At 52.3% G+C, this 14,237-nt stretch overlaps 2 protein-coding genes across 2 annotated transcripts; one reads left to right on the forward strand and one right to left on the reverse strand.

Moving 5' to 3' along the window:
- Nucleotides 1-77: 77 nt before the first annotated feature.
- LOC117578291 (protein ELYS homolog) lies at nt 78-8,381 on the reverse strand. The gene is made up of 6 exons (XM_034263731.2): nt 7,981-8,381; nt 6,596-7,921; nt 6,346-6,536; nt 5,477-6,286; nt 611-4,880; nt 78-536 (listed from the first exon to the last, which is right to left on the reverse strand). The coding sequence occupies exons 1-6, from the start codon at nt 8,096-8,098 to the stop codon at nt 475-477; spliced, it is 6,777 nt and encodes a 2,258-aa protein (XP_034119622.2). The 5' UTR covers nt 8,099-8,381; the 3' UTR covers nt 78-474.
- A 231-nt stretch (nt 8,382-8,612) lies between these two features.
- LOC117578285 (exportin-5) lies at nt 8,613-14,196 on the forward strand. The gene is made up of 2 exons (XM_034263721.2): nt 8,613-9,042; nt 9,481-14,196. Exon 2 carries the CDS (start codon nt 9,582-9,584, stop codon nt 13,284-13,286), a length of 3,705 nt encoding a protein of 1,234 aa, XP_034119612.1. The 5' UTR covers nt 8,613-9,042; nt 9,481-9,581; the 3' UTR covers nt 13,287-14,196.
- Nucleotides 14,197-14,237: the final 41 nt, after the last annotated feature.

A 14,237-nucleotide genomic window follows, 5' to 3' on the forward strand; every position in this document is an offset into this window, starting at 1 on the left:
TTGTTATTGAAAGCAGTTTAACACATTATAATGTAAAATCACTTTTTTTTTTTGGTTAACATATATTTATATTTAAAGCACAAAATCTTCAATTTATCGTACAAATTATTTAACGTGAGAAAAAAACATGCCAAAATAATATTTATTATTGCAATACATCGATCGCAAATAGGAGTTCCATTTAGTTACTAATTAATTTCGAAACCTTCAATTGAATTTGTAAAACGATAAACTTGAAATGTTAACTGACAACAACGCGCAACGCGATTTATCGGCGTTCATCGATCACATCATGAATGTTGCTTGAGTTATCGATAACTGTGTGAAAATCGCTATTAAATGACCGTTGACAAGTGTTGAAATTTTCATGTGAAATAATTGCAAAAAAAAGTGGGCATCTGCTTCATTGATAATGTGGCTTCAATATATCCAAAACATATGTATATATATCGTTTAGCATAGTATTTAATAATCCTATGGAGGCGGATTCTTCAAGGGGCGACCGCGTTTCTTGGGTGGCACGCTCGCCTCGTTGACTGCAAGAAAACAGGGAGAACAAAAATCGGAGTTTTAGAATGCAGTTAAGCAAAGGATGATCTCCGATCTTTACCTGGTGTGCGGGGCGCTGCTTTGGCTGCAGGAACAGAAACAGGAACTGGTGATGAGCTCGAGCTCTTTGGTTCGCCGGTCGCTAAGTCCAAGGTGCGACGTCTGGTGCGCAAAACACGAGCGGGTGACGGTGTCGCCATCGTGTCTGGTGCAACTTCCGCTTGCGACTCCAACTCCACGCTGGACTTTCGACCACGTTTGCGTGAGGGCAATGCTGGCTGAGGGCGTTTATCGGTTAACCTGTCGTGCGGTTCGCTCTGGGATCGTGCCGTTCGTCGTTTGTTGTCGCCTGTCTCCTCTTCTGGCTCATCCTCTTCGGTTGGGCTCGGCTGATTGAGCTGGGTGCGAGATCGAGTGCGTGGCGAAGACGACGACGACAACGCGGCATTCTCCTGAATCGCCTCGAGTGGCTTTGGCAGCAGCTTCTGGCGTCGTTTGGGCGTCAACACCGCTCCGGTGGAGGTCGAGGATGTGGGCATCGGTGGCATGGAACCGGCACGTAAGTCACGCTTCGTCAACTCGCTCGATGTCTCCATTGCTGTGATGTTGGAGTTCGAATCCGAGCTGCGCAGACGCATGCGATGCGTGGAGGGCAACGAGGCGACACTATTCGGACTGTCCCGTGCATTTTGCGGGGACTCCGCCAAATCCTCACTGGCCAGGCTGCTGCGACGTCTTCCCTGGAGCGTTAGTGGACTGGCGCGATTGGGCGTTGTGTCGACGGACAAATTGCCTGTGCTGCGCAGACGTGTGCTCCTGCGCTCCACCGGCGGTGGTGTGCCCGATACACTGCGTCGCGTTCGCAGCCTGCCAACCGCGGGATCTGGTTGTGGCTCCGCTTCTAACTCCGGTGCTCGCTCCGCTTCTACCTCTGGCTGTTGCTTCGCTTCAATCTCCGGTTCTGGCACCGCTTTTTCCTTGGGTTCTGGCTCCGCTTCTACCTCGGGTGCTGACTTCGCTTCTACCTCCGGTTCTGGCTCCGTTTCTACCTCAGGTTGTGGCTCCACTTCCAATACCGGTTCTGGCTTTGGTTCCACCTTCGGTTCTGACTTCGCTTCAATCTCCGGTTCTGGCTCCGCTTCAACCTCCAGTTCTGGCTCTACTTCTACCTCCGGTTGTGGGTCCGCTTCAACCTCTGGTTCTGGCTCCACTTCTACCTCCGTTACCCGTTCGGGTTCTGGCTCAGGGGACGAATGTTTGGCTTGGGGAGTTTCCTTCTGGATATCCGGCTGCTTTGGCGACAACTCGGACTTCTCCTTAGTCTTTTGTTCAGGTTGCGCTTGCTCCTCCTCGTTATCGGACACTTCCAGACGCAGGCTGTGATTGGACACCTCATCGGGCTCCATAATCTCCACATCCGAGTCCAGTTGCACCGAAGCGTCCACTTCCATCTCTTCTACCTGCACATCTTCAGCTACTTCCGCATCACCCTTCAGCTGCACTTTAGCCACTGTGGCCACCGAGTCCCGACTGTTGTTGTCGCCAGCTTCTTCGGAAGTGGCAGCAGCTACCGGGGGAATACCTGACGATTCTGCTGGCTCGCTGCTGTCCAGATTAATGGTGTACGCCTGCACAGAGTCGCTGTTGGCCGTGGCGCCCAGCGATGGGCAGCCAGCTCCCTGCTCCTCTTGCCCCTCGCCCTGCTCTCCGCTAGCGATGCCGCCGGCATCGTCGCTCTGCTTAAAGGCAAAGAGTTCGGCACTGCTGCAGGCGGGAACGGGCTCCGGTCTGGCCACATATCCACGCACCTCGGTGCCGTCCAAGGCAATCACGCACTCATCCTCCTCATCCACGTCGTCATCCTCTTCGAGCGAACCCTTCGTGGTGTCCAAATCATCGACAGTCTCCAAGCTGTTGGCCCTATACAAGGTGCCATCGCCGGCACCACCGTGCGGAGCTCGCGGACTCGAATTCTGCGAGACATTCGTGTCGCTGGGCAGGAAGGAGGTGGGCGTGTGCGAAGTGGGTGAGCGTGAGGTAGTTATCGAGTTGGTCGACTCCACCACAATGGAGTAGACGGGCGCATCTTGACGTACGTCGGAGGGCAGGGAAGTCACCAGGTCCGTGGATGACATGTCCGAGAGCTCGCTGCTGATGCTGTAGCTAGGCGAGGCGCGATTGTAGTCCAGGGCATTGGGCTCGTCCTCTTCGTCGTCGTCGTCGTCTACCTGCTCTACGCTGCTGGAGCGGGAACGAGAACGGGAGCTGTGCTCCTCCTCCGCATCCCCATCTTCTTGAACGGCAAGTTCCACCTGCTGCAGATCATTCTCCTCCTGCTGCATCTCAACATCATCATCTTCAGTTTCGTCGTCATCTCCGAGATCAATGGTTTCCATTGGCGATTGGGGCGCTGCTTGCTCCGTAGCTGTCACATCATAGCTGGACATGCCCAGCGTGGTGTCCAAAAGCCGCACCACGCCCGGGTGAACTGCAGCAGCCGATGCTGCTGCGGTAGGCGCCGACCAGACCGAGGCTGCGGGCATGGGAGACTCCACGACGCTAGGCTCCTCGATATCGCCACAAATCGTTGTGCGCTCCGAGATCTTCACGTAGTGACTGCCCACCAAAGAGCTGCTGACACTGGGCGTGGTCATCTGCAATCCCGACTGCACCTCGCACATCTTTGAGGAGCAAACCGGCGGCACAAAGGTGTTTAGCAGTGAGACAGAGGCACTGCTGCCCGTCTGAATGCTGGCAAAGCTCCCGAAACCGCTGCTGCTCTGCTCCTGATGCAGGCTGCTGCGCGATTGTGGTCCACTTGGTGGCGGACCCATCAGCGAACGCTGCTTTGGCAGTTCCACCTCCAGGCGCGTCTCCCGCGGCTGCTGCTGGTCCAGGTCTGGGTCCTCCTCGAGCTGCGCCACTTGCAGCGAGACATTGGCCGATGGCAGCGGCGACAAGTACTCGGAGTTGGACGAGTCGGATGAGGAGGAGGAAGGTGACGGTGACGGTGCTTCTGACTCGATTTCCATAAAGAGCACATCATCCTCCTCGGCGCCATTCGGCTGCTGCTCCAATTCCAACGCCCGCTCTCGCTCCTGCTCCAGTTGAATGGGTGGCTTGAAGCTAAAACTTCGGCGCTCCGTTGCCGTCGGCGTTTCCGGTTGTTCACGGAACAACAGTGGCGACACCCTGCGCTTCACAATGATCGGACGGGGGAATTGCTGTGGTAGCGGCAGCTGCTGCTTCTGCTGCGGCTGCTCCAGCTGTGGCTGGCTGCGCTTGAGCTGCAAAAAGGCAGGCGGCTGCAGCAGCGCAAGAACTTGCTGCGGATCGTGCAGCTGTAACTGCTCCTCCTGCTGTTGCTGCAGTTCCCTCTCCTCGCTCAGTTGCGTCAGATCGTTCCAGATTTTGCCGCCCTCCATCACGCGACGTCGCTTAGCCAACTGCAGCGACGACTGACGATGTCCGACCTCCAGCTGACGCTTCTCCACATACTGATACGGCGTGGGACGCACAAAACGTCGACGATGCAGTGGCCCCTGGCGCGCCGCCTGAGCGGCGTTGCGGAGAAACGGCATGTTATGGCTGTTGAGGGGACGCGGTTCGTTGGCATAGCCCAAGGTGGCCCAATGGGCGCTCAGCGCGGAGCTCTGAAAGATGCCGCCCACCTTGCCGGTGACATTCTGCTTGGCCAGCTGGCAACTGAATGGCTCCGGGGTGCAATTGCCCAGCTGCTGGCCGTTGAGGCGATCTCGGATGCGGAAATAGGTGCCAGCAATGGATTGCGTCACCGGTGCCATGGTGGTGCGATAGGCGGAGAGCAGCGTGCTCGTCTCGTCGCTTGCGCTACTGTCGCCGAGAGTCGAGCGTCGGCGCTGCGCTTCGGCCGCCTCGTCCATGAAGGACACCGCCTCGATGTACTTGCAGCGCTTCAGCAGCAGTATCAACTGCACCGAGTCCGTTTTGCGCGTGTTGCACTGACGCAACAGTCGATAGACCAGCTGCTCCTCGTGCTCCCGCAGACAGAGACTGCCCAACACCTTGAACATGCCGCGTTGAATGCAATGCTCAAAGAAGTACTCGAGCAACGGACGTCCGTTCTCATCCTCGCAGATGCGAGCGTGATGGAAGGCCTGCGGAATGTCATTGTTATCCAGCAGGACGCGCAGTTTCAGCTGCGCGGAGATGGGTCCCGGTGGCATCACCACCACCTGCATCGCCTCCTTGGCAGCGCCACCCGCGAGCAGCGATTCCACCAGCAGCTTCGTCTGCCAGTCGGCATACTGAAAGCTTTGGCTGCCCCCGCGGTACAGTTCCTCCACCGCATCCTAGAGGGGAAGAGAGATAGAGAAATTAGTCGTATACTTTCTACCATAGCCTGAAGGCCTTAGTCGCTTTGGCTCATCTCAGTGTAATAGGGAATCGTATTCGCTATTTCAATAAAATAATAACAATAACTTGCTTAGGTAAGCAACTTTTTCCTTAGTCATCTAGGTAATCATAGTCCTTTTCCCCGCCAAATACCAAGTTAAGGTATTCCTAATTTGACTGCTGTAAAGGGTAATTCGCTTGGGTTATTTAACTAATTTACGCGATTAGATTAGATATTTATCGTTAAAAACAACTTACTGAATTTTCAATTTATAGTTTAAATTTGATAACTAAATTATACTTAAAACTTTCCTTTCTAAATTAAACGACAGCCGACAGTCCGCCTTTCATTGTTTTAAATTAAACAACAGTCTCGGAGACTAAGACTATCCAAATTACCGACAACAATGCTGTAGTTACTGCAACTCAAGAGGTTTGCTTTACGATTTGGTAGCTTAACAAACTAGTTCCCCAGATAGAGGAAATCTAACTATAATTGCTGCTTAAACTAATTCAAGTGTTAGCTTAATACTGGATAATGTTTATCACGTACCGCAAGTTGATCACGATCCAACAGCCAAAAGGAGCGCACGCAGCGCACCAGCGACTCCTCGATGTTGAACGAGAGCACAAAGTTGTCAAAAAGCTGACTGCTGTTTTTATCTTCGTTGCTGCTTCGAATGGCGTCCCAGTCGAGCAGAAGATAGAGCAGCAGCTGCTGCTTGCGCTGCAACTGGACATCAGGGAGCAGAAGCACATGCATCAGGGAGCGCAGTGACTGTGGCGGATACAACGAGTTGTCCAACTGCAGCTGCAGTTCACTTTGCTGCTGTTGAACCAACTCATCGATGTAGAGTCGCCGATTCTGGAGGCGACGACGCTCGGCGTAGTCCAAGCGCAACGGCTCGAGTTCGTTGCTGTTGTTGTCCGGCAGTAGTTGGCACTCAATGAGCCAGTAGAGCGCGCTTTGGAACTCGTGAAGGACGCCCAAGGCTTGAGCTGTGCTCTCGAGATCCTGCAACAGCTCGGGCCCCAAACAATTCTTGCCCATTTGCAGAATGTACTGCTGCAGCTGCTGGAGTCGCAAGAGCTGTGTGTTCAGCACCTGAAACTCTTCGCATTCGCGGTCATCCAACGCATAAGCGTCGTGCTCGAAGATACCCTGGCAGAGCTCCGAGCAGCGCTCCTTGATCTGTGCGGCGCGTCGCACCAGCCAGTTGCTGAATATCGAAAGCGATAGCTTGGTGGTGCTCAGCATATTGCACGTGAAGCTGCCATCTAAGCAGCTCTGCACACAGCTCTTCAACAGTCCCATGCGATTGTGCTCCAAGGCCACAGACAGAATCAGCTCGTACATGGAACGCTAAGGAAACGCAAGTTATATATTATAAATTGTTAAAGTGGTGTAAACCGATATCTTACCTTGGAGAACTTGGCATTGGGATTATGCTCGCAGAATTGCGGCATAAGGCACAGCGCCATGATCTCCAGCTGATACGGCTCGGGATTGAGAAAGACGCGCGCACGCTGACTGCACAAAGAGCCCAGAAAGCGACGCTGCACGCCCACATGAGCATAGCGACGACATCCATTCGTGGTGAGCAATTCGCACTCTAAAAAGAAAAGGGTTTAGCTAAAGCCGAAGGAGGAGAACTTTACTCTCTTAGCTTACCGAACGACAGCGCATTGGGATAAAAGTGCGCATCGTGACGCTGCAGCGAGGCAAAGTGCACAACGGAGCTGGGATCCAGCTGGAAGGCCAAGCCCATGGGCAGGCCACTCAACAGATAGCCACAGAGATAGTGCGGATGCTCGTGGCGACTCGCTGGCTGGCTGGGCATCTCATCCTTGTACCATTGATTCACATCGAACACTATGAATTTGTTCTTTTGATCCTTGTACGAATGCCAGCAGATAACGGTCAGCAAAGTGCCATTATTGGCATCTTCGGTGGGATAGCTGGAGACGGTGGTGCAGTTAATCATAGTGCTGGCCGATGCATCAAGCAGAAGACGGAGACGAGGCGCCGCCAGCTGAAAGTCGCGCAGCAGAAAATTCTGTCGATTATCGAGCGACATTCGGCGCTTAAAGTTGATCGCATGCACCGTGCTCAACAGCTGCTCCCCGCCCTGATTGTACACGGCAAAAATGTAGAAGACAGGCTTCGGATCATCCGGAGGCAGTATATAGCAGAGCTTTTCCACCGACGCGGACGGTTCGTTGGAGGGCAACCGCAGCTGTGACAGCACCGTCTTCTGGTTCAGATCGTAGAGCAGTATGCGACCATCTTCCAATCCAGCCGCGAAGCCGGACATGAACTCAAGCGGCAGCAGGCTGCAAATGCTGCTCGTAACAGGCGACTTGTGGTTGGCCAACTCCAGTTGGATGAGCATATGCGTGTCCTCGCTGCGACACTCCTTGATCAGCGCATTCACAGTCTCCCAGGTTAAGTCCTGCACGCGCCGCAGACACACTGGGACACGCAGGAGTTGCTTTTGAGCGGGATAGATGATGTCCTGGCTGCCACTTTCGATCACCTGTTTGGCCATCACATCCAGCAGCAGCACAACGCCCGACTCGGTGCCCAAAGCAAGGCAGCCATCGTAGTTGTTCGCCAGGGACAAGACACAGTTGGTCTTGCTGAGGAAGGACATGCAACGCACCGCAATGCCCAGGGGATGCAATTCAATGTAGCGCAGCACTTGGCTGTCTGTTGGCGTATAGATGGCCACATCGGTCTTGTGCTGGCCCAGCTCCAAGCACACGGCGAGCAGTACACGGTCATGCAGTGCCTGCTCCGGAAACAATTCCTCCACACAGCGTATGCTGCAGCGCTCTTCCGCACCAGTCGCGCTTTTCTCGTTCTCGCGCCAGAATGTGTGCGATGCAACCAGACCGCCGCCGGCCAGCGCACAGATCAGCAACGTAGAGTCTGTTGCGTGGCGACGCGTTAACCAGCCCCATTTGCCGCCGTTGATGATGCCGCCAATATAATCAGCTGTCAGCAAAAAATTCATAAATACACACTTGTCGAGTAGAACTATTGCACACACTTACCACTGACGCCGCGTTCGCTTTGCTGCTTGCTCAGCTGCTGATCCGCGAAGCCGGGTATTAAGTAGTCAGGAAATTTGCAAGTTCGACCGCCGTCCAGTTCAATTTCATACCACTCCATTATTTTTGCTTGCTATTTGATATTATACTGTTGTTCGTTGTTCATCAAGCAATGTCTGCTGCAAATCACTAATTATTATGTTTGTCGCGTGTTTGTAATGTTATTTGTACGTTAAAACGTGAATTGTGTTTCTGTTGCTTCGCCGCTTCGTTTTGGCATTTTTGCACACATGCCGGGCGCCCCGGCTGTTTTGTTGTTTTGCTTGCTAGCACTAGAGCAGTGTTGCAAAGTGCACTAACGTGTCGCGTTGCGATATTCGATAACTGCAGTGCAACATAATAAACATGCAAATGACTTTTCATGCGACAAGTTATGTAAATTAAAATATATTTAAATATGTATATACACAATATGTATGGTTTGATAATTTATTTCGAAAGTGTTTCTTCCCCCATTCAATTGAATAATTATCGCATTTGCAGCCGCACTCTGACATCGATAAACAGTAGTCGTGTGTGTTGCTATCGCACCCCAAATTTGTAATCGACTTAGCATGCTTCGTTCGACGGGCAGACAAAAAAGTAGCCCCCTCCGCAAAAAAAGACACATTTCAGCAGTCTCTCAAATAATTTCAAATGTGAAGGCACATTTATTTTTCGTTTTTGTATTATTATTGTTTGCCTGCGAATGAGTCTTCTGGCTGGATGGTGAAAACGTGTTCGCACTCTAATACTAAAACGTCTGCCCAGTTTGCAAAACGAACGAAAAAACCGAAACGTTGTCTTATCACATTCAATAACTTTTGGCCCTAACCGCATTAGCGAAAAAAATTCACTCACCAAACAGAGAAACGCACACACACACACACATATACAGCAGCAGACACATAAGCGCGCGTGCGAGAGGCGGCGGCCTAGCAGCCAAGCAAGGAGCACAAGCAGTAGCGGCAGAATTTGGCATTGGCCAAAATTCGTTTGCTCGTCAGCACCGGCAAAATTGAGTGGGTAAGTGTTGCTGTTGTTGTTTTCGTTTTCGTTCTTGTTGTTGCTGTGCTATTTGTTGAGTTTTGCTACTGGCTGAAAAAGGATGCCCGTTACTTTTGTCACTCACACACACACGCTTGCATGCGAGAGAGTGCAGTGTATGTATGTATGTGCGTGCTGTGTGTATTTTGCACATGGAGTGTGAAGACGACGCGCAGTCAACGCAAAAAGGAGACGTGCGCAAATATGCGTCTGCCAGAGTGCGCAAAAATGCGTGTGCATGCCACTGCATCTCCGTGTGCGTGTATGCGTGAATGTGTGTGTGTGTGAGAGTGTGTTTTGCTGGTTGTTTATTTACATCAAGTGATGCCTAAATTACTGCATGCCAAATTGCATCATTTGATATGTGATATGCCAACTTCCTGAATAACAATCACAATTCCCTGTTGTTGCACACAGATTGCCGACTCAGCAAGCAAGGCTTGTGAGAAAAAACGAAGATCAGCTAGCGATAAAAATCAAGACACACATCTGGCAAAGAGACGAGACAACCGACAGCGATGTCACAGCATGGCGTGACTGAGGCGCTGGCCGCCGAACTGGCCAAGGCGGTGGACTTGATACTACATCCGATGACCGTGCAACAGGCACGTCTCGAGGCACACATGGCCTGCGAACGGTTCAAGGACGAGTCACCGATGTGCGCCCAGGTGGGACTCTATTTGGCCAACTCGACACAATACAATCAGCAGGTGCGTCACTTTGGACTCCAGCTGATCGAGTATACCATCAAATTCAAATGGAATTGCATTACACACGAGGAGAAGGTGTACATCAAGGACAATGCGATGAAGATGCTCAACTCGGGCGTGGGTCCCGCCGAGGATCGCACACTAATGCATTTAAAGGACGCGCTCTCTCGCATCATTGTCGAGATGATCAAGCGCGAGTGGCCCCAACAGTGGAGCGACCTGTTGCCCGAACTCTCGCTCGCCTGCAACGCTGGCGAGGCACAAACCGAGCTCGTCCTCATGGTCTTTCTGCGTCTCGTCGAGGATGTGGCGCTGTTGCAGACCATCGAATCGAATCAGCGACGCAAGGACATGTACCAGGCGCTGAACAACAACATGAATGATATCTTCGAGTTCTTTTTGCGACTGATCGAACAGCATGTGACGGCATTTCGTGAGACCACAAGACTGGGCAACTTTCAGCAGGCGAACGCACACAGTCGGGTCGTCGAGATGGTGCTGCTGACGATGAGCGGATTCGTCGAGTGGGTCAGCATACAACACATCATGTCCAGCAATGGCAAACTGATGCATTTCCTCTGCATACTCCTCAACGACAAAGCATTCCAGTGCAATGCCGCCGAGTGTCTCGGCCAGATTACCAATCGCAAGGGTCAAACGAAGGAGCGCAAGCCGCTGCTGCATCTGTACGGCGAGGAGCCGCTGCGCTACATTTACACCGCCAGTCAAATGCAACCAGATCTGAGCAGCGCTCAGTCGATCGAGCAACAGCACACGTTCCTCAAGAAGCTCCTCCAGATGCTTAATGGCCTGGTGCAGCAGCTGGTCGCACTCTGGGGCAAGGAGGAAGGCATCCAGCGACCGGCGCATCTTGAGATAATGTTTGAGTGCCTGCTGCTGCTCGTGCAGCATCCGTCGCTGAGTGTCGCACACGGAGCGGCTCTCAATTGGCAGCTGCTGCTGAAGCACGAGGGCTGCTCCAAGGATTACCTGATGGTCAACTACATTCCCAAGCTGATCCACACGATTGCGCCGCGCATCGTGAAGCTGCCATATCCGCAACAGCAACAACAACAGCAGCTGGGCACCACCGATTACTACATACAGCTGGAGTACGACAGCGAGGAGGAGTTTGCCGTCTATTTCTTTCGCTGTCGCACCGACTTCCTCGAGATCTTTCGCCAGGCGACGCTCGTCCAGCCGTTGGTCACCTACGGCTACTGCGAACAGTGGCTGCAGTCGCGTCTGCGCCTAACACAAGCCTCGCCCGACAACGGCAACTGCAGCGTCCATGATCCCATGTACCTGGAGTGGGATGCGCTTGTCTGTGTGCTCGATGGCGTCCTCAGTCGCATACTTTTGGTGTCGGAGCGTCCGTCGGTGGCGAATGGACTGAGGCTGCTCGGCGATTGCCTCAAACTGGAGACACAGAATCCCCTCATCTATTCCATACTGTTGTCCTGCATCTCGGCGCTGTTCGTCTTCCTCAGCATGTCCTCCTGCCAGCTGACCTCCAACAATTGCGTGGCCATGAGCGGAGTGGCGCTCCTTCCCCGCGTCCTCGACAAGATCTTTCGCGCTCTGGTGCTGAAGCCACCCAACGAACAAGAGCGTGTGCAGCTCAAGGCGGCCAAGAATTTGCGACGTCATGCGGCTTCGCTGCTCGTCAAATTGGCGCACAAATATCCGCTGTTGCTGCTCCCGGTGTTCGAGCAGATCAACACGCACGTCGAGTGTTTGCTCAAGGATCCCGCTTCGGGTGCGCAGCTGGATCGCTTGATGCGCACCACGCTTCAGGAGGCGCTCATCCTCATCTCGAACCACTTTGGGGATTTTGAGCGTCAGACTCTCTTCATCGAGCACATCGTGCAGCAGAAGCGCAACGAGTGGCTGCACTTTGGGGACGCCTTCAAGTCGCCGCTTCAATTCATGCACTACATTGGACTGGACAAACCCCCCGTGCTGAACATCGAGAGTGATCCATCTGTGGCGCATCGCATGCGCATCCTAGACGCTCTGCACGTTGTCCTCGGTGTGATTAAGCGCTGCACTTGGCCCGACGATCCGGATCGGGCGCAGCGAGGTGGCTTTGTCATCGGGTGCACCGATGTCGGTAATCCCATTTGCCGCAATCCCGCTACCAATCATGTGGTGCCGTTGCTATCGCATGTACTCAGCCTGATGCGTGTCCTCAACGAACTGTTTCGCCCCGAAGCGTTGGCAGCGCTCTCCGAAGGCTATCGGAATATCCACGGCATGCTCGAGCACGAGAAGAAGCTGCTGATGGCGATCTGTGCGGTGCCCGCCGACCCCCTGGACACCACCATCAAGACCGAGCCGACGGCTTTCGAGAAGATGCAATCGTTCATGTCGCTGGTCACCGAGGGCTGTTACCATCTGATGGGGAGCGCGGGTCCCTCGCTCGGTCGGGATCTGTACCAGCTGGTGGGACTGTCGGATGCCATCATCTCGAATGTGTTCAGTTGCGTGGACATCATACCCGACTATCGCCTGCGTCCTATCATTCGGGTCTTCTTCAAACCCTTCGTCTACTCGTGCCCGCCCAGTTTCTATGACTCGGTGCTGGTGCCGCTGTTCGCCCACCTCACCCCGCTGATGTGCGAGCGTCTGACGCGCCGTTGGCACTACATCTCGGCGTTGTACGAGTCCGGGCAGCTAAACGGAGATGCCACCGACACCCAGGAGGTGCTCGAGGATCAGCTGAATCGCACCCTGACCCGCGAATATCTCGATGTGCTGAAGATCGCATTGGTCGGTGGTCAAATTGGCGCTGATCACGTGAGCGCCGCCGGCGGTGCCAATGTGGTGGCCATGGAGAACGAGGAGCATTCGATGGACAGTGCACCGCAGACGCGTGCCTCACAGACGGCGCTCCTCTCGGACATCATCTCGGATCTGGGCAGCAAGTTGCTGCGCCACGGACACATCAGCAACTACATACTGATGACGCTGCTGAAGGCGATCGCGTGGAACGATGGAATGTGCAGCATGAAGGCGGTGAACATTGCGGCGCCGGTGATGCGATTCCTGGCCGGGGAGCAGCTGATGGACGAGAATAAGGCGGTGAGCGCATTCACCGCAGTCCTGCAAGGGATGCAGGTGCATGGCCAGCACGAGGCCAATCAATCGGGACTGATCACGCTGGGCGTGCAGTTCTACGAGCTGCTGCGTCCCAAGTTCCCCATCCTGAGCGAGGTGCTCCAGCACATTCCCAGCGTCAACGCGGCGGACGTGCAGAAGTTCGACGAGAAGATCTCGGTGGCGCCTGTCAAGGGCAACAAGGTGGATCGGGCCAAGAAGGACATATTCAAGAAGCTAACCGCACAGCTGGTGGGACGCAGCGTGAATCAATTGTTTCGCCACGAGGTGCAGATTGCAAATTTACCGCCAATGCCGAAGCCAGCCGCAGTCGGTGGAGGAGCTGGCTCAAAGGACATCATGGACAGCAATCAGAACTCGCATTTGGGCAAGCTCTTTGGCAGCGAGAAGTGACATCGTCGAGGAGGCGGCGACAGAGGCGGAGCAGCGATCACGACTGAAGTTAAATTAATTGTTACACTAGTTAAACATGTTACGACATGTGATTGAGCGAGTGTGAGAGACAGCACACGCGAACGAGCGAGAGAGAGGCAGCTATACACACACGATAGAGAGAGATAGAAAGGAAGAGGTTTCTAAAGGTAGCTTTAATATTCATTGCGCAGTTCCTTCAACAGTTTTAGGATCTACTTCCTACACACCCTTCTCTCTGTCCCCTCTTTTAAACTGTCTTTTGATCCTCCTCATTGTTATTTATTGATTCACACACACACAACACACACACTCACAAATTCGTTGTGTATTTTTTTGATTTTTTTGCACAAAATTTAAAATTCAGAAACCAAGTGAAAAGAAACACCGAAGCAAATCCAAGATTTAAATCGAATCAGTTATACATATACATACGATTATTATTATAATAATATTGTACCGGAAAGGGAAAGAGAGTGAGCGAAAGAGAAGCATAGAGAGGGAAAGAGAAAAACGTTATTTTAGCCTAGAGGAATGAATATGAAAATATCTATTCAACTCTATTTTTTATTTTTTTTTTAGTTGTGTATATTGCATGAGAGAAAAGTTAAGAGAACTACTCCCTATATGATAATATTGTATATTGTATTTATATATATATAAAGTGCATATATATCGTCGATATATGGATATTGAAGCAACTTTGAAATGACGCTTAGAGTTTACAAATTAAGAAACTAGAGGCAGGACAGTTATTATTATATAATAAATGCATCTTGTATAAATGGACACAAACACACACACACACAGATTAAAATCGGGATAGAATTGCGGGATATATTTACAATATTCTTCACAACATGGAAATAATAATAAAAAAAAAAAAAACAAATTGAAAGAAGAAATCAAATCACAAAACAAAGTTGAACACAA

Source organism: Drosophila albomicans, chromosome X (assembly GCF_009650485.2).
Source record: "Drosophila albomicans strain 15112-1751.03 chromosome X, ASM965048v2, whole genome shotgun sequence".
In the NCBI taxonomy this organism is placed as follows: domain Eukaryota; kingdom Metazoa; phylum Arthropoda; class Insecta; order Diptera; family Drosophilidae; genus Drosophila; species Drosophila albomicans.

Coding starts and splice junctions, on each gene's coding strand:
- LOC117578291 (XM_034263731.2), bottom strand. CDS start 8,098: ATGGAGTGGTATGAAATTGAACTGGACGGCGGTCGAACTTGCAAATTT. Junction 4,881..5,476: donor TGGATCGTGATCAACTTGCG/GTACGTGATAAA, acceptor CTTCCCCTCTAG/GATGCGGTGGAGGAACTGTA. Junction 537..610: donor AGCAGCGCCCCGCACACCAG/GTAAAGATCGGA, acceptor GTTTTCTTGCAG/TCAACGAGGCGAGCGTGCCA.
- LOC117578285 (XM_034263721.2), top strand. CDS start 9,582: ATGTCACAGCATGGCGTGACTGAGGCGCTGGCCGCCGAACTGGCCAAG.